The sequence below is a fragment of the Portunus trituberculatus genome, chromosome 31, assembly GCF_017591435.1.
Source record: "Portunus trituberculatus isolate SZX2019 chromosome 31, ASM1759143v1, whole genome shotgun sequence".
Taxonomy (NCBI): Eukaryota; Metazoa; Arthropoda; class Malacostraca; order Decapoda; family Portunidae; genus Portunus; species Portunus trituberculatus.
The window spans coordinates 20,227,812-20,247,811 of NC_059285.1; the positions used below are offsets into that span (position 1 = coordinate 20,227,812).

Here is a 20,000-nt window from a genome sequence, read left to right on the forward strand (position 1 = left end):
GCGAGGTCGTGGGTGCATTAGTTGCTGGGGAATTCCTCGGGAAGCACCAGCAGTGTGATGAAGCGAAAACTGGGTCTAGCAGGCTATGAAGCTGTGAGGCGGCAGGGACAGGCGAGGCTGGGTTGGCGCAGGTGTAGGTGAGCGACAAGGAGAGTGTAATGGTTCCTGTTACACATACACACACACACACACACACACACACACACACACACACACACGCCCGGTAGCTCAGTGGTTAGAGCGCTGGCTTCACAAGCCAGAGGACTGGGGTTCGATTCCCCGGCCGGGTGGAGATATTTGGGTGTCTCCTTTCACGTGTAGCCCCTGTTCACCTAGCAGTGAGTAGGTGCGGGATGTAAATCGAGGAATTGTGATCTTGTTGTCCCGGTTTGTGGTGTGTGCCTGCTCTCAGGCCTATCCGAAGATCGGAAATAATGAGCTCTGAGCTCGTTCGGTAGGGTAACGTCTGGCCGTCTCGTCAGGGACTGCAGCAGATCAAACAGTGAAACACACACACACATACTTATATATATATATATATATATATATATATATATATATATATATATATATATATATATATATATATATATATATATATATCTCTCTCTCTCTCTCTCTCTCTCTCTCTCTCTCTCTCTCTCTCTCTCTCTTCTCCTTGTTTGGCAAACGTCCAAACTCTAACCGGAGCTTTTTTTTTGCAAATATTTTTGTCTTCGGTGTTCCCGCGGCCCGAGGCTTATGGCTTGCTGTATATAAAGGGCCAGCGCTCTGCTTTGCCACACAACTACAACCCTTTCCATCTCACGCAGGACAGGTAAGCCCGGTGGGATTTGCCGCACGCTCTTCAACACCTTCACTTTGCTAATCTCTCACGCCCCAGTAACATCTCTTCATCTTCACAGAAATGGCTAAGGGAACAGCAACAGCAGCAGCGTGGTGTGCCGTTCTGTTAGCGGCGACACTGGTAGCGGGAGAGGCAGACCCTGGTCGCTCTGGAGGACGCGGCAGATATTCCTCGTATTCCCGGCGCCCTTACAAAGGAGGTGGGCACGGAGACATCTCCCGAGAAAAGGGTGGACACGGTCATTTCTCCGGTGGTCGCTCGGATGAACACCACAGTGGTGGCTACATTAGCGGAAGTCTCTCTGCTGGTCACATCGGCCAGTCTGCGGAGAAGCACGGTGGTGGGCAATCCTTCGGCCACTCAGTGGAGCTCCACGGCGGCGGCCACTCTGTCGGAGGCCATGGTGGGAGCCTGTCTGGCGGACACGGCGGCTCTTTTGGGGTTAGTAGCCATGGAAGTCATTCCCTTGGTGGACAAAGTAGCGGCGGCAGCCACCCCGGCGCAGGCCATATCCATAGTGATCATGGAAGCTTCAGCGGCAGCCACTCCGTCGGAAGCCATGGAGGAAGCCAGTCTTTCGGAAGCCACAGCGACAGCCATTCTCTCGGGGGACATGGTGACAGCCACTCACTCGGGAGCCACAGTGGCAGCCACTCCCTCGGTGCTCATGGCGGCAGTCAGTCTTTCGGGAGCCACGGCAGCGGACACTTTGGCGGGCACAGCGGAAAGCTATCGGTAGGTCACAGCAGTTCCTCTTCAGGGGGCGGCAGAGGCAGCGGCTACAAACATTATCACTGAGGCACAACATCTACACCCATCCTCAGGGCGAGGGGTGAGGCAGGCCTTCTCGCACGCCGCCCACCTATCCCCCTCGTACTGCTCCCGGAACCCTCGGCTACCCAGGGAACACACCGCGGCCCACACCAATACTCGTCCCGGGGTTTGTCTTCTTGTTGCACCAATAAAACCATCACAAATTTCTGTTGTTTTATGCCACAATTTCCATGATCCATTTAGCAGAAGCAGCAGCGGCAGCAGCAGTAGCAGCAGTAGCAGTAGTAGTAGTAGTAGTAGTAGTAGTAGTAGTAGTAGTAGTAGTAGTAGTAGTAGTAGTAGTAGTAGTAGTAGTAGTAGTAGTAGTAGTAGTAGTAGTAGTAGTAGTAGTAGTAGTAGTAGTAGTAGTAGTAGTAGTAGTAGTAGTAGTAGTAGTAGTAAGAGTAGCAGCAAAAATCTAGTTTACGAAACCGGATCTAGTTAGTTAGTTACACAAAAATCCACAAATGCACAATCTTATGTCATCTTCTTATCCTTCTTCGACCCTTTTTCTCTCTTTTCTTCCCAACATGCTTCGTCCTAAGATCAGCGCACCACCTAGTAACACGTAAATTATGAACATTCCCCCCTTTCTCTCTCTCTCTCTTTCTTTCTCTTTCTCTCTCTCTCTCTCTCTCTCTCTCTCTCTCTCTCTCTCTCTCTCTCTCTCTCTCTCTCTCTCTCTCTCTCTCTCTCTCTCTCTCTCTCTCTCTCTCTCTCTCTCTCTCTCTCTCTCTCTCTCTCTCTCTCTCATACTGACACATAAAGAAGAATAAGCTTGTTCTTCCTCTATCTGCTTTTTCTCTTGTCTCTCCCTACTACCTCTCTTCGTTCATTTCTCCAGCACACGGAAGGAAGAACAGGTTGCACCAATCATCTTAATTTTTCCTTGAAGGTCATTTAATTACATGGTCAGGTACAGGTATTTTTTTTTCTTCCAATAACTTTTTTTTCCTTCCAGTTTTCATGTTGTTTTGTACATTTATCTAAGACTTGTGATAAATGGGAGGTTGAGAGAGAGAGAGAGAGAGAGAGAGAGAGAGAGAGGAAAATTTACTAGCTATGTAATTAGATATTTTTCTTTTATCCACAGAAGCTGAGTGTCCTTGAAACACACACACACACACACACACACACACACACACACACACACACACACACACACACACACACACACACACACACACACACACACACATCTGCTGAAGGACACACACGTGAGGCATACGCTTTTGAAAAAAAAGATACACTTTAAACAAATAAACAAATAAGCAAAACAGAAGTGGAAGGTAGACAGACAGGTAAGAGGAGCAAGAAATTGTCTCGATGTGAAGGAAGGAAGAAAGGAAGGAAGAAGAGAAGGAACGAAGCAACGAAGGAACGAGAGAACAGACGAACGAACGAACGAACGAACGAAAGAAGAGAGGAAAGAAAAAGAGGAAGGAGAAGGATGTAGGTGAAACGACCAGTTTTTCTGCTTGTCTCGTTACTGCCACCACTGTTACCACCTAAAAATATATGAGGAAACAAAAATTCAATAAAACAAGTGAAGTAAAAAGAAAAGATGAGGAAATATTTTACATGATCTTTATTATTATTATTATTATTATTATTATTATTATTATTATTATTATTATTATTATTATTATTATTATTATTATTATTATTATTATTATTATTGGAATTCTCAAATCATGCTTTTTTCTTCCCTAAACTAACTTAACCTAATCTCTAATCTAGTTGAAGCTAACCTAATCTCTTACTTTATTCTACCTCATTCTATATCTACTTCACCTACTTATCTTTTTCTAGAACATCATAAACTTTTACTACACTTTTAATTTGCATCTACTTCTACTTCCTAAATTTTCTTCTGCTGCAAACATTCACATACTTCTTGCCTCAATTTCTGTTATTCTACTCTAAGCATTTGTTCATTTTACTATACTTTTGCTACTTCACCTTTGTACTACATCAAACATTTATATTATTCTAGCGTCTTTTTCTGTTTTCTTTTTATGTCACCTTTCCACTCCAAACATCCGTACACGCTACATTGCCTCCCTCTGTTTCTGTTTCTACCTATCTGTATTGTCTAGAATATCTGCTACAAATTTTCACACAATTCACCTCAAACGTCACAAAAATACCTCTTCAACACTTTCAAGGTTAAGTTTAGTTTGGTAGTATGTAGATTTTTTTTTTTTTTTTCATTGTAAGAGAGGACGACTAGCCAAGGACAACAAAAATATAAAGAAATAAAGCCCACTCAGTTGCCAATCTCCTTACAGAACCGATACAATTAGCCAAAGGATAGGGACAAATGTCTTGAAACCTCCGTCTTGAATGAAGTCAAGTCATAGGAAGTTGGAAATATAGACGCAGAGTGGGAGTTCCAGAGTTTACCAGAGAAAGGCATGAAAGACAGAGTACTGGTTTACTCTTGCGTTAGAGAGTTGGACTGAATAGGGATGAAAGGAAGAAAAGGCCTTGTGCAACGAGGGCGCAGGAGGAGGGGAGGCATGCATTTAGCAAGACCAATAGAACATTTACCATGAAAATAGCGATAAAAGATAGCAAGAAATACAACATTCCGGCTGTGAGAAAGAGGCTGAAGAGGAAGAAGTCAGTTAGAGGAGGAAAATTGATGAGACGAAATGCTTTTGATTCCACCTTATCTAATAAAGCTGTGTGAGTGGAACCCCCCCAGACATACGAAGAGTACTCCATACAAGGACGGATAAGACCCTTGTACAGAGTTAACAGTTGGGAAGGCGAGAAAAACTGGCGGAGACGCCTCAAAACGCCCAACTTCATAGAAGCTGTTTTAGCTAGAAATGAAATATAGTTTCCAGTTCAGATTAAGAGTAAAGGACAGACCAAGGATATTCAGAGTAGAAGATAGGGACAGTTGAGTGTCATTGAAGAAGAGGGGATAGTTGTCTGGAAGGTTGTTTCGAGTTGATAGATGGAGAAATTGAGTTTTTGAGGCATTGAACACTACTAAATTTTTCCTGTCCCGATCAGAAACTTCAGAAAGATCAGAAGTTATGTCTTCTGTGGCGTCGCTGCTTGATCTGTTAACTTCCTGAAGGGTTGGTCGTCTCTGAAAAGACGTAGAAAAGTGTAGGGTGGTAGCATCAGAGTAGGAGTGGATATGGCAAGAAGTTTGGTTAAGATAATTAATTAATGAATAATAAGAAGAGAGTGGGTGACAGGATAGAACCCTGAGAAACATCGCTATTAATAGATTCAGGTCTTAAGAGAAAAACAGTGGCTGTCTACCACAGCAGTAATAGAACGGTAGGAGAGGAAACTGAGATGAATTTCCAGTGGATAGAAACCGTAGGAGGATAGTTTTGAGATCAAAGCTTTGTGCCAGACTCTATCTAAAGCTTTTGATAAGTTTAAGGCTACAGCAAAAGATTCACCGAAATCTCTAAAAGAGGATGACCAAGACTCAGTAAGGAAAGCAAGAAGATTACCAGTAGAGCGACTTTGATGGAAGCCATACTGGCGACCAGATAGAAGATTGTGAAGTGACAGACGTTTAAGAATCTTCCTATTGAAGATAGGTTAAAACACTTTAGACAAGAAAGAGATTAAAGCTATAGGACAGTAGTTTGAGGGATTAGAACGGTCACCCTTTTTAGGAACAGGTTGAATGTAGGTAAGCTTCCAGCAAGAAGGAAAGGTAAAAGTCAATAGGCGGAATTTGTAGCACAGTTTTTTTGAGAACGATAAGGTCCATGAGCTTTCCGAGAGTTTAGGACAGCGAGGGCATAGAAAACATCATTACGAAGAATATTAATCGATGGCATGAAATAGTGAGAGGGAGGAGGAGAGGGAGGGACAAGCTCAGAATCATCCAAATTAGAGTTATCAGCAAAGGTTTGAGAGAAGAGTTCAGTTTTAGAGTTAAAAGTGATGGCAGTAGTGCCATCATGATGGAATAAAGGAGGGAAAAATGAAGAAGTAAAGTTATTGGACACGTTTTTGATAGGGAGGGGAGTTGAAATTTGATAGATTATGACATTTTCTATTTAAGAAGGAGTGTTTGGCGAGCTGAAAAACTGACTTGGCATGATTCCGGGCAGAAATATAAGGTGCGTGAGATTCAGGTGATGGAAGGCTTAATTACAGCTTAAATACCTTTTGTGGGCAACCTCTCTATCATGTATAGCACGAGAACAGGCTGAATTAAACCAAGGTTTAGGTTGAAAAAAAGTGAGGAATGTACGCCTCCATGCCAGACACTATCACATGTATGTTCTAGGATCTAGACTCTCTTGATGGTTACAAGGCAATTTTGGAAATGTACATACATCGATTATAGAAGAATAAATAATAATAGTAATAAATGAGAGATAAAAATATTGTGAAAAACAAACTGAATAATGAAGAATGAGATTATACATTAACAAGAAATATACAGCAGAGAATTATGGAAATATTACAAATTAATATTAACACATACGGAAAAAAAAAAAAAACACACACACTAGTATGAATTTAAGGTCCACATACGTAATAAGTGTCCAAAGAGTTATAAGCAACGAAACAAATCTATTTATCAGTGAAATAATTAACATATACTCTCTCGCACACCTCCCACGTATCCAAAAACACCTCCACTTCATGCCACCCGGCACCTCAAGTCTTCCATACTCTCGCCTTACACTAACGGCTCACACCACCCCGGAGAGAAGAAACCCCCGTGAAGACTTGGGTGTCCTCTGGGGTCATCCTTGGGGGAGTGCGGGTGCTGGCTGTGTCTGCTGTATTCCCGCAGTTTGGCCCGCAACGTGGCCACCACCTCAGGGTACAGGCCAGAAAGGTCAGTCGTCTCTAGAGGGTCGTCTGTTGGGTAGAGAAGAAGGCAGGATTAACATGACTAGACAAAAAATGGCCCAATGGATTATGAAGTTAGAGAGATATACAGTAAAAGACAATAAACAAAGAAAATAACTAAACACATAACAGACAGACGAACAGAACAAGACCAATCAAGACTCCCATTCACCTACTTCTCATATTGAAGAGCATCACCATATCGCTGGTATCACTCGGAGGGGCGTGGGCGGGCAGGTGACGAGTGGTGGGAGTAGTCCAGGAGGAATGCCCCACGCCACCCACGCTGCCCACGTCCTCGGGCGGCACCCATCCGTCATACCGCCCTCCGAGACCCACCACCAGCTTCCAGTGACGCCGCCTGCAAGAGATGGGCCGGGGAGAGAGCAATGCGTTTGAGAGTGACGTCATGGGGTGACTAAAGGAAAATAGGGCAAGAGAGAAGTAACAGAAAGTTGGAGGTTACCAGAAAAAAGAAGATAAAAAAAAAGAAAAGAAAAAAAAATGTCACCGAGAAAAAAGTGGGTGTACTTATTGAGGAAACGGCTAATTAAGGAAAAAAAGGGGGGGGGGGAAACTGGTAGAAGAAAACGGGAAGTAACAGAAAATGGGAAGTTAACGGGAAAAGAAAATGGATTGTGGAAGAAATAAGCATCAATTGCAGGACCACAACCATTACCAACCTGATGGCACCCCGTAGCGGTCCTTTTCTCAGGTTGTACACGAAGGAGGTGCGGGGAGACGGAGCGTTGTGGATTAGCGCGCCCCACAAATCCAGGCTGTCATCGTCCCCCTCACGCTCCTCCTCCACCATCTCATCTGCCTCTTCTCTCATTCTCCTCGCCTGCAGGTCCGGGGCGCCGTGTGAGGGCCAATGCGCGGGTCCCCTGGCCGCGTGCAAAAGAGTTTCCCGCCAGTCCACTACGTGCATCAGCCTGGACAAGTGACGGGAGGGGGAAAAGTTAGGCTATGTTAAAATCTACCCTACCCTAACCTAAACTAACCTAATCCACTCTAAAATGACATAATGTAACAATCTAACCTAGCTTTTTAATCTCACCTAGCCTAACCTACTCTAACTTAATCTAATCTAACTTATCCTACCTGAACATGTCTTGAACTGAATCAATGAAACTCAACTAACCTAACGAAATACCAGAACAGAAACACGAATCCTGCCGCAGAGAGAGAGAGAGAGAGAGAGAGAGAGAGAGAGAGAGAGAGAGAGAGAGAGAGAGAAATATAAATAGAGAGAGAGAGAGAGACTCACCCTCTATAACGATGACCCACATTGGGGAGGAGAGGGGAGTGGAGGAGACTCACCCCACGCGTGCCTCCCTCGTACAGACTTCCTTTGCTCCCCCGCAGAGGAAAATTATTCCCTCCGACACGGTAGTTTCCTCCATTCTGAGAGAGAGAGAGAGAGAGAGAGAGAGAGAGAGAGAGAGAGAGAGAGAGAGATTTAACGCAAGAAAACTACATATAATTTGTGATTTCCTTATCATTTCATTTCATTGATAGCGTAATGTTTAAATATGCAACAACAAAAAACAAAGCAAAAAAAAAAAAAGAAAAAAAAAGACAATATATTATACTGAAATCGACGTAATATAAGTCTAAAGATACTGTCATATATCTTTCTTCAGTCTTTAATGTTTTTCCTTTCCAATTCAGCTTACGTCGGCGCTGAAGACAATGATCGTGTTGTGATAGAGATGTGACCGTCGCAGCTGCTTCACCAGCCGTCCCACCACGCAGTCCATCGCCGCTACCATGTCTGACGCGGCCACGACAGGAGGAAGGCAGGCGCAGCGAAGGTAGGGCAACGAAATGGGTACACAGGAATAAAAAATAAGAGCAGAATAACTGAAAGGGAGTTTAAGCAAAGGATGGAAGAGTGTTGTGTTACTTGACTTCCTGATTGTATGGTGGAATGACTGATGCGGCCACTAACATAACATAACATAAATAATAGGATAACAAAGGGCCACCAGGGCCCATCTAGGTTATCCTGTATCAGTCGCACAGCGACCTCGTCATCAGTACTGAAAGATACACTTACAAGTACACAATACATTATATACTAATTCTAAATATTTGGCCCATTAACAGGGCTAAGTCCTGCAGCGAAATCCTCTACAATTTGTGGTCCCCATACATGGGAATCATGTCTTGTTTAACTATAGTAAATTTCTTATAAAAACTATCATGCAGTGCTATACATAATTATAAATCTAATAAATCTAAGTGCTTATCTAATCTGTTTTTAAACATTGTCAAACTAGTGTTATTTACAACCCTCTCTGGTAATGCATTCCAGAAGTCTACCACCCTATGACTAAAGAAATATTTTCTTATATCTAACCTGCAGCCTTGCTTTCTAATCTTCCTGCCATGATTTCTAGTCCTATTTCCTCCTCTAAGGTAAAGAAAGATCTCACATCTATGTAGTTTGTATCTGAGAACATTTTAAATAACTCTATCATATCCCTCTTATACATCTCCTCTCAAATGAAAACATGTTTAATTCCTTTAATCTATCTCTATACTCCAGGCGCTTTAATGCTGGTATCATCCTAGTTGCTCTTCTCTGAACTGCTTCTAACATGTTGATATCCTGCCTATAGTGGGGTGACCAGGCCTGTATGCAATACTCTAAATGGGGCCTAACATAGGAATTATATAAGCTACGCACCACTTCCTTACTTTTATAACTAACATTTCTATTTATAAAACCCAGGATCCTATTTGCCCTATTTCTTGCTTCTAAACATTGCTTTGAAAATTTCATAGTCCTGTCTATCACTACTCCTAAATCCTTTCCTTCCTCTACTGCCTCTAGCCAACATCCCTCCATCTCATAGCTAAAGTTTGTGTTGTCTTTACCTAAATGCATAACCTGACACTTTTTAGAATTAAACTCCATCTGCCACCTGTCTGCCCATGCTATCAGCCTGTCTAGGTCTCGTTGTATTCTGTAATTGTCCTTTTCACCCTGTGCTGCACATGCTATCTTAGTATCATCTGCAAACTTTGATACTTTGCTACTAATTCCTATATCTAAATCGTTAATGTACACCAAGAAAGGAGAAAGGAACAGAGAGAGAGAGAGAGAGAGAGAGGGAGGGGAGAGTAAGAAAAAGGCGGACTTTGGAGTAAGAAACGACAGATAGAAACCAGAAGGAATACGATAGAAAAAAATGACGTATGAAAACTCTCTCTCTCTCTCTCTCTCTCTCTCTCTCTCTCTCTCTCTCTCTCTCTCTCTCTCTCTCTCTCTGTGTGTGTGTGTGTGTCTGTCTGCCTGTCTCACCATGAAATGTCTTCCTGGAGGGATTCTCAATGTGGTGGGGGGTGGGGCTCCTCTTGCCGCATATCGACGGGGGCGCCTCCAGGGGACCGTGGGTGGCCTGCAGGGAGAGCATGAGGAACAGAGGCGCCCCTTCACCTCCTCTCACATGCTCCTGGATTACTTTTTCTACTCTGGATGCGTAGAGATCCTGAAGGATTAAGAAGGATGGTTTTGTTTAATCTTATGTATTGCTCTCTCTCTCTCTCTCTCTCTCTCTCTCTCTCTCTCTCTCTCTCTCTCTCTCTCTCTCTCTCTCACGTACGTTGGAATACACTCCCGTCACGTTAGTCAGCGGTGTTTTGTTCAGTCTGAAGTCATAACCTCCTTCATTATATCGCTGCTCCTCCTCCCGCGCCGCCTTCTTCACCTTCAGTAGTCCTTCGCCGTCGCCTCTCAACTCAGAAAACACATCCTCAAGGTTATTGTTGTCACCACTTCCTCTTTTCCCACTCAAATCAGCACTCCCTTCGGCGCCTTCTCCAGTAGTAGTTGAGAGGCGTCTCAGCAACTTGTTTCTTTGGCCAACGGACATTGGGGGCATCCCGACCTTTTTGTATCTGTTATAGTACCCTTGGCTACCCAAATAATAGCCGTAGAAGGAGTCGAATCCGCGGTGTGTGGGTGTGTAGGCCCAGTGACAATGACCAAGATGCCACCTAAAAGCACAGAACGGAAAAAAGAAATTTCCTATGTCTACCATAACTTTATATTGTTTTCTATGGCAAGTTATTTGAAGAAAATGTACGTTTTCTTGGGACCCTATTTTATATGGGAGACTTACTTGCCTATGAGGTGTGTCTTGTAACCAAGGTGCTGGAGGTGCTGAGGCAGAAGCGTGAGGGAGGTGTTGAGACCGGTGGGACTGAGGGGCGTGAATGAAGCCTACCAAGGTAGAAAAAAAAAAGAGATTAGAACTGACACGAACACTACGAACAGGATAAAATATAGTAAGAATCAGGAACACACACACACACACACACACACACACACACACACACACACACACACACACACACATGTGTGAACAAAAGCCATGTCATGGAAATGGGAAAGAGTGAAAGACGACCTGTGGGAATCTATAAGATGGGAGATGGAGTAGAACTGGAAAAAAAAGGAAAAGGACTTAGGAGTGACGATGGAAGAAAACAATCAACCAGTAAGCCATATTGATAGAATTTTTAGAGAAACATATAATTTGCTAAGGAATATTGGAGTAGCATTTCACTACATGGACAAAGAAATGATGAAGAAATTGATAAATACTATAATAAGACCCAGATTGGAATATGCAGGAGTAGTGTGGACCCCTCATAAAAAGAAACACATAAGAAAATTGGAGAGGCTACAAAAAATGGCTACAAGAATGGTCCCAGAACTTGAAGGGATGACATATGAGGAGAGACTAAAGGCTATGGATCTACCAACCTTGGAACAAAGAAGGAGAGAGGAGACCTGATACAAGTCTATAAATTGATCAACGGAATGGACCAAGTGGATAATGAGAAACTGATCCTGAGAGAAGAATATGACATCCGAAGCACAAGATCGCATAGTAAAAAGCTGAGAAAGGAAGATGTCTGAGAGATATTAAAAATATAGTTTCCTGCAGAGATGTATTGAGACGTGGAACAGTTTAGATGAAGAAGTAGTGTCTGCAACGAGTGTGCATACTTTTAAAGTAAGATTGGATAAGTGTAGATATGGAGACGGGGCCACACGAGCATAAAGCCCAGGCCCTGTAAAACTACAACTAGGTAAATACAACTAGGTAAATACACACACACACACACCTGCTTGCCGTATCTAAAGGGGTAGCGGCCGGTGAGAAGCGCGGCCCTGGATGGGGAACACACAGGCAGCACATAATGGTTCTCCAGCACTACACCATGACGGGCCAGGCGCAGCAACTCAGGGGCGCGGATGTCAGGGTTGTGCCATGGGACATCATTGTAGCCTGAAGGAGTGGACGAAAGTGAAGGGACTATGAAAGAAGGGGAAGAAGGATTGAATGCAGTGATAATAAGGGTAAAAGAAAGAATGAAAATAGACGAAAGGAAAGACTAAAGAAAACGTTTAAAAAGATATTCTCTCTCTCTCTCTCTCTCTCTCTCTCTCTCTCTCTCTCTCTCTCTCTCTCTCTCTCACCTAGGTCATCAGCCACAATCAGCACAATATTTGGTCTTTTCTCGCTTCCTCTCTTCCTCTTACTCGTCAGCCTCATCTGTCTCTTCCTTCTCTTCATTTCTTCCTTCATCATCTTTTTCAACTTCCTCCTCCTGTTCTTCATCCTCTTCCACATCCTCTTCTCCTCCTCTTCCATCTTCCTCAGCTCCTTAGCCTTTAAGGAACTGAAATCATGCTCACTGACACCTCCTCCAGATCCTCCTCTTTCTCCTCCTCCTTCATTTCCTTCTTCTCTTCTTCCTTCTCTTGAGGGCAACCAAGTGTACTGCTTCAGGTGTGGAGGCGTAGGTGGAAGTGTGGCGTGTGGTGTGGGTAGTGGAGGAACAACCAGATTATTCTCACTCTCTTCTCTTTTTATTAACTCCTCCAGCAGGTAAGCAGTAGTTGGCAGTGCCTGTGGAAGAAAGAACACACGTCAACACAAATACAAAGCAAGCATCATCAGCCATGCCTGTTGTTCCTGACGAAGTTAAACGCTTTGAGTTACGGTGTCTAATTTGAGCAGAAAATAAGTGGACGGACAAAGAGAAGAAAGTGGAATGAGCGGAAAAAGGAAATGAGGGAAGAGGGAAGAAAGAAGTTAGGAAGCAAAAGAGGAAAGAGAAATTAGAAAAAAAGGAAGGATAAAGGAGAAAAAGAATAGGAAAGATGGAGAGATGGAAAGGATTTAAGAAGAGAAAGAGGAAAGGAGGAAAAGAGGGAAAAAGAGAGGAGAGGTAAGTTGGAAGTAGGAAAGAACTGGCGTGAAAGAGAGGAATGAGAGAAAGAAATTGTGCTTGAAAAAATCTTCGTTTAATGACCCAACACACACACACACACACACACACACACACACACACACACACACACACACATTCTCTCTCTCTCTCTCTCTCTCTCTCTCTCTCTCTCTCTCTCTCTCTCTCTCTCTCTCTCTCTCTCTCTCACTTCTCAACTTTACCTGTGGCTCGTGAAAGTGGTGGTGGTGATGATGGAGATGGTAGTGACTCTTCTTCGCCCCTCCCCCTCCTCCTCCTCCTCCTCCTCCTCCTCCTTCTCTTCCTCTTCCTTCAGCCTGGTGCCACACAAAGGTGAATCCAGAGAGAACCAGTAGTGTCTGTATAAGCTTCGTCATGCTCCCTCTGTGAGAAGAAAGCGTGACCTTTACACTTCCACTATTGTCATTCCTTTAGAAATCATAGCACGCAAGAAATACTCGCTTGTATGGACACACGATGGAAAGAGAAATGTATAGAAGAGTAAATTCTTTCTTTCCTGAGCTACAAAATCTAAATGCAAAGTAATAATGTCTTAAGGAGTTGTAAGTGACTAGAAAACATCTGTCTGGTACTGAAAGGGTTGCTAATAATCTCTCTCTCTCTCTCTCTCTCTCTCTCTCTCTCTCTCTCTCTCTCTCTCTCTCTCTTTCTCTCTCTCTCACTGAAGTTCTCGTTTCTTGCAAAAGCTGACTGAAGCATACATACACTGATTACAATTTAGAGAGAGAGAGAGAGAGAGAGAGAGAGAGAGAGAGAGAGAGAGAGGGGTAGAAGTAATCACGCTCGGTGCACTACACAAACACTTCCCGATTAGCCATGCTTGGGTCACCGCGGGCCATGACACGGCAAAGCAGCCTTGTCAGCGCCACAAGGGGTGGGTCGCATCACACTGTATCAAGATGTACTATATTACCACACTACCGCACTGTACCACATAGCAGGGCACCATACCAGATACCGCTGCTCCACAAAGTAATCAGAGTGCACTTTCTGAGGGTCATATCAAACTGCACCATAATGGAATACCACACTTCATTGCACAATTACGCACTACAATACAACTTTTTGAGTCAAGACATCACATTCATAAAAGTCACAAAGCACCACACTCTATCATAAAGTAATCAAAATGTGTTTCTTTGAGAGTCGCATTAATACACCATACTTCACCATGACGCACTACATATCATAATACACAACACCACACTACAACACACCGCACCTCAGCGTTTAAAATGTTTACTGAAAGCTTGATGTCAAAATACGATAATATTTGCTGAGTCGATACGATACTTCGGGCCTTGATATCTTGGAAAGGTGACCACACCACTCCAAACCTCACTGGACTGCACCACAACTCGACGTACCGCACCGCACCGCATCACACCACAGGAAACGTTATCATGCACGCAAACTTTCTCAAAGGGCAATATTACACTCACACACCCACACACCCACCCACACACGCACACACAACACACACACACACACACACACACTACAACGTCAAGACAACATTCGATACAAGCAAAAAACGAACGAAAGAAAAAAATGCATGATAAAAAGTAAAGGAATCTATCTTGAAAAAAAGACCAAACAAATAAATGGCCCCCCTAAAAAATAAATAATATAATATGAAAATAAAATTGAAATTGATATGATATAATGTGACAAAATAAAAATAAAATTTCTACATCAAAAAAATTAAGAAAAATCACAATGATAATAAATACATGTTAAGAAATTAATTTAGATAAATACATACAAATGAATAAATGACTAACTGACAGTTCCTCAACACAACAGCACACAACACACCACGCTACGCAGATCAACACACCGTAACACATGAGCAACAAAGCAAATCTTACATTGGCTTACATTACCATCTCCACCAATCTCCTGTTTCTGATACGCGATGAAAAGGATGGTGATGATGATGATGATGATGATGATGAGAAGGAGGAGGAGGACGAACACTATAAGCCCACTCAAGTGAAGATAGAATTTCTTTGAGTACGTAGTAGTAGTAGTAATAGTAGAAGTAGTAGTAGTAGTAGTAGTAGTAGTAGTAGTAGTAGTAGTAGTAGTAGTAGTAGTAGTAGTAGTATTTTTTCACTGTTTGATCTGCTGTAGTCTCTGACAAGACAGCCAGACGTTACCCTACGGAACGAGCTCAGAGCTCATTATTTCCGATATTCGGATAGGCCTGAGACCAGTAGTAGTTGGAGTAGTAGGAGTAGTAGTAGTAGTAGTAGTAGTAGTAGTAGTAGTTGTAGTAGTAGTAGTAGTAGTAGTAGTAGTAGTAGCAGCAGCAGCAGCAGCAGCAGCAGCAACAGTAGTAGTTGTAGTAGTAATAGTAGTAGTAGTAGTAGTAGTAGTGACGGTGATGGTGGGACTGGTGATGGTAGTAGTGGTGGTGGTAATAGTAGTGATGATGGTGGTAATGGAGGTGGTTGTCATCTTACGATGTAATCAAGTACTTTTCAACCCACTCCAGTTAGTAATATACTATAATTTCGTTCACTTATTAGTGATAAGAATTGTGTGTGTGTGTGTGTGTGTGTGTGTGTGTGTGTGTGTGTGTGTGTGTGTGTGTGTGTGTGTGTGTGTGTGTGTGTGTGTGTGTGTGTGTGTGTGTGTGTGTGTGTGTGTGTGTGTGTGTGTGTGTGTGTGTGTGTGTGTGTGTGTGTGTGTGTGTGTGTGTGTGTGTGTGTGTAAAAGTAAAGTAAAGTATAGTTTATTACCATTTTTAAGTAATACAGGCATATTTACAATCAATAAATATGTCAGGCATGGTCTGTCGAGTCAAAACTCCTAAGACAGACGGTTTTAATTAAAAATTATATGCAGTGAGAGCAGAAAAATAGTTTTGCATAATATCTAACCTAGTTAGGGAGTAATCCTACCTCATTGTAAAGTTAACTTGCATACAATGTGGTGTCACCAAGGCAGAAACCTAACTAATACATTCTACAGTCTGATTGAGACACCATATATACAAGCATTCAATGAAAAAAATATGAAAGGAAAAGAAAAAAGTAATAATAAACGGATACACAACACAAAGCATAGGTACAACTTTATGCTAAATTTTGTTCAATCAAAATTTGTTTCTTTATTTTGTTTTTATATGTTTGTTTGTTGAAATTACCAAGAAGTTTGATCTCGTTTGGCAGGTTGTTATACAAGTTCGGGCCGTTACATGTGACGCTATTCTTATAGAATGTAGTTCTAAAGGTAGGGCATCTTAAATTGACATTATTTCTGCGGGTATGAACAGGATTATCAATGACTGTAAATATTGAGTTGTGTCCAATAGATTTGTGAATTGAAAGAAGTGTAAAGTATTTGTGTATGGAAACAATATTAAGAATATTTTTTCTACTATAAATATTTCTTGTGGAATCGTGGTTTTTTTCATAAAGAAGATACGACTTAAAATTTTATTTTGTGTTAATTTTAATTTATTAAGAAATGAAGGCCATGTACTTGCCCACAGTGAGACACAGTATGTGAGGTGAGGGTAGCAGAGAGTGTAATATATGCTGATCATCGCTTCTCAAGTTAAGTTGTGCCGAACGCGATACAAAATGCCTGTAATCTTTGAGAGTTGTAATCGTGCATCTTCAATATGGCAGCTCCAATTTAAATTATCTTCTATTTTTACTCCAAGAAATTTCATATCATTAACTTGTGATAAAACTTTACCGTCTAAAGATATAGGGGGAAGTACATTTGTGTGTGTGTGTGTGTGTGTGTGTGTGCGTGCGTGTGTGTGTGTGTGTGCGTTTCACTGTTGATCTGCTGCAGTCTCTGACGAAACAGCCAGACGTTACCCTACGGAACGAGCTCAGAGCTCACTATTTCCGATCTTCGGATAGGCCTGAGACCAGGCACACACCACACACCGGGACAACAAGGTCACAACTCCTCGATTTACATCCCGTACCTACTCACTGCTAGGTGAACAGGGGCTACACGTGAAAGGAGACACCCAAATATCTCCACCCGGCCGGGGAATCGAACCCCGGTCCTCTGGCTTGTGAAGCCAGCGCTCTAACCACTGAGCTACTGGGCGTGTGTGTGTGTGTGTGCTCGCGCGCGCAACCTCATCGTCTTTCTGTACTGGAAGTGGAAAACGTTTTGTGCATGTATGTATGTGTGTATGTATGTGAGGTCACTGGTTTTATCTAACATCTCCTGTGTTTTGTAATTTCTTTGCATGCGTTTGTGCGCGTCTGAGTGTGTGTGTGTGTGTGTGTGTGTGTGTGTGTGTGTGTGTGTGTGTGTGTGTGTAACACACGTCTCCATCCGGCTCTTTTTTATAATGTCAGGACATCACAGGGTGTGAAGACAGCTGGCCCCGGCCCTGCCACAATCTGCTGTTACTCGCAGCTAACCTAACGGACTGAAGTTGTGAGTGAATGTGTATGTGTTATATGGGGAAAGAAAAAATAACGGCTCCGCCGCCAGCACCATGCACAATTACATCATAAATAATATTTCTAATATTAGTATATGGAGAACATTTAAAAATCTCTCTCTCTCTCTCTCTCTCTCTCTCTCTCTCTCTCTCTCTCTCTCTCTCTCTCTCTCTCTCTCTCTCTCTCTCTCTCTCTCTCTCTCTCTCTCTCTCTCTCTCTCTCTCTGTATATATATATATATATATATATATATATATATATATATATATATATATATATATATATATATATATATATATATATATATATATATATATATATATATATATATATATATATATATATATATATATATATATATATATATATATATATATATATATATATATATATATATATATATATATATATATATATATATATATATATATATATATATATATATATATATATATATATATATATATATATATATATATATATATATATATATATATATATATATATATATATATATATATATATATATATATATATATATATATATATATATATATATATATATATATATATATATATATATATATATATATATATATATATATATATATATATATATATATATATATATATATATATATATATATATTGCAGTTAAAACCCGAAAGTAGTCAGAACCAGTTTATAGTAGCAATAATGGATGTACTAGTGAACAAGTAGTATTACCTAGGAATAACTAGTTGCACCTAAGTGTTTCGGGAAAAACCAGAAATATCAAAGTTCAGCAAGTTAAAACTAGTTTTATCAGAATGTGTTAGTCAAAACTAGCTTCATTAACACTTTTATGTGAAGAAAGTAGGTGTACCAAATTATCATAAAGAACATAGGTGAAAATTTACAAATATATTAAGTTTTCACAATATATGGAAAAATAATAAACAGTGACAGGGTTCTTCACTTTATTGAAACTGATAATTTTAAAATTCATTAACCTATTGGTCAAGCTACAGCTCTAGCTTAAAAGCAATAACAGTTAAAATAGTTAAAATACCGAGACATATAGAGAAACTACATTATTTGTTTTGCATGACATACTATTGTGACATTTTTAATTACATAACAATTTACGTTTTTGCATATGTTGGTTGCGCAATGTTTTGTACAATGACATCTAAAGAAACCTTGACTTGTTCCCACGCTTGAAAAATTTGCAGTACTTCTTAATGATTTCTTTGTCCTTAGGGACATCATTTACGGCCAAGAATGACTGCTTACAGACATCAAATTCACACCGACTATACAGTTTCATAAGAACACCGTCTTTAGTTCTTAATTTGTACATTCCATCCTCACTTTTATTCAAAACTACTGCAATGATATTCCGAAGATCTCCTTTTCCCCTGTCAACGTCTGGAATTGGTACAGTTACATTTTGCCCAACAATTGCTGGAGGATGAGAAGCATCAGAAACTGTTTTCATTCTTTTAGCCTGCTTCTCCAAACTACTGCCTGCTACTTGCCTAACACGTGATATCCGTGCCTCAATATTACAGTTTTGACACATAACTTTTGAACCGAACCCTTCCTTACCACTCTCTATTTCTATCCCACATATTACATGAATATTAAAGCCACAGCTTGCACAAGAATGAGCTCCACTTGTCTCTTTTCCACACACGCAACACGAGATAACTTCACTTTCACTGTCAGATATTGAATTTACATTAACTTCACCTGTTATCTGCAAATCATTAGTTCCACTAATTGATTCCTTGTGTACGTTTGCAATGATCTTCTCTAGATCCTCCTCACTACTTAAGTTTTTACTTAATTCTAATGGCAGACATGTTGTTGCCAGGTCAACCCTTGCTTCTACACCAAACATTGCTTTGTATGGACTTTGATTTATACCAGAATGCTTGGTTCTGTTCTTCATAAATTGAACAAAACGTAGACCTTCGGACCACTTCATTGTATCATTGTCTTTCATCCATCCGCTTAGCATATTTTCAATATCTTGATTTTCCCTTTCTACGGATCCTTGACTCTGACTATGTCTTGGTTTTCCATGCACGTCATGCATGTCAGTCGTGCATAAGATACACACTTTATACTATATGTACTTATCTAATATCAATAACCGTTGAGAGTGTTCTTCCATTTTTATTAAGAAGTAAATGCATGTAAGCAGTTCATATTTCTTATTTGGTATGATTTTGTACAGCATCAAGGAAAATATATTTGGTCATTTCTCTTACCAGATACCTTCAGCATTAACCAAACCCAGTCACTTGTACAGCGGAAGCGGATGGGAAGTGTGTGTGTGTGTGTGTGTGTGTGTGTGTGTGTGTGTGTGTGTGTGTGTGTGTGTGTGTGTGTGTGTGTGTGTGTGTCTGTGTGTGTGTGTGTGTGTGTGTGTGTGTGTGTGTGTGTGTGTGTGTGTGTGTGTGTGTGTGTGTGTGTGTGTGTGTGTGTGTGTGTGTGTGTGTGTGTACCCATATGTATGTGTATGCGAATCAATATGCATGGAACGTATGAACTTCCTTTACATGCATTGCACACACACACACACACACACACACACACACACACACACACACACACACACACACACACACACACACACACACACACACACACACATACACACAAGGGAACATAACACTTTCCAAGGTCATTAAACACACAGTTCACACATAAAAATAAAACACACAGACACAGTGAAGAAAAGGACGGACGGCATTCCTCCTTTCTTCCCTGCTCCTTTA

General features: G+C 41.3%; 2 protein-coding genes across 2 annotated transcripts in view; one reads left to right on the top strand and one right to left on the bottom strand.

Moving 5' to 3' along the window:
- Window positions 1-762: 762 nt before the first annotated feature.
- On the top strand, window positions 763-1,826 carry LOC123511310 (ice-structuring glycoprotein-like). The gene is made up of 2 exons (XM_045267091.1): window positions 763-817; window positions 906-1,826. The coding sequence occupies exon 2, from the start codon at window positions 1,110-1,112 to the stop codon at window positions 1,584-1,586; it is 477 nt and encodes a 158-aa protein (XP_045123026.1). The 5' UTR covers window positions 763-817; window positions 906-1,109; the 3' UTR covers window positions 1,587-1,826.
- Window positions 1,827-5,371: 3,545 nt separating this feature from the next.
- LOC123511304 (arylsulfatase B-like) overlaps window positions 5,372-20,000 on the bottom strand; it is a 15,933-nt gene continuing 1,304 nt past the window's right edge. Inside the window, exons 2-12 of the mRNA XM_045267079.1 lie at window positions 12,988-13,167; window positions 12,009-12,441; window positions 11,654-11,817; window positions 10,645-10,745; window positions 10,126-10,519; window positions 9,825-10,011; window positions 8,191-8,288; window positions 7,782-7,918; window positions 7,195-7,446; window positions 6,688-6,872; window positions 5,372-6,520 (exon numbers count right to left, since the gene is read on the bottom strand). Of these exons, the coding sequence (XP_045123014.1) occupies window positions 6,336-6,520; window positions 6,688-6,872; window positions 7,195-7,446; window positions 7,782-7,918; window positions 8,191-8,288; window positions 9,825-10,011; window positions 10,126-10,519; window positions 10,645-10,745; window positions 11,654-11,817; window positions 12,009-12,441; window positions 12,988-13,161 (2,310 nt within the window). The 5' untranslated portion in view covers window positions 13,162-13,167 and the 3' untranslated portion in view covers window positions 5,372-6,335. The remainder of the gene's footprint in view (window positions 6,521-6,687; window positions 6,873-7,194; window positions 7,447-7,781; window positions 7,919-8,190; window positions 8,289-9,824; window positions 10,012-10,125; window positions 10,520-10,644; window positions 10,746-11,653; window positions 11,818-12,008; window positions 12,442-12,987; window positions 13,168-20,000) is intronic.

Coding starts and splice junctions, on each gene's coding strand:
- LOC123511310 (XM_045267091.1), top strand. CDS start 1,110: ATGAACACCACAGTGGTGGCTACATTAGCGGAAGTCTCTCTGCTGGTC.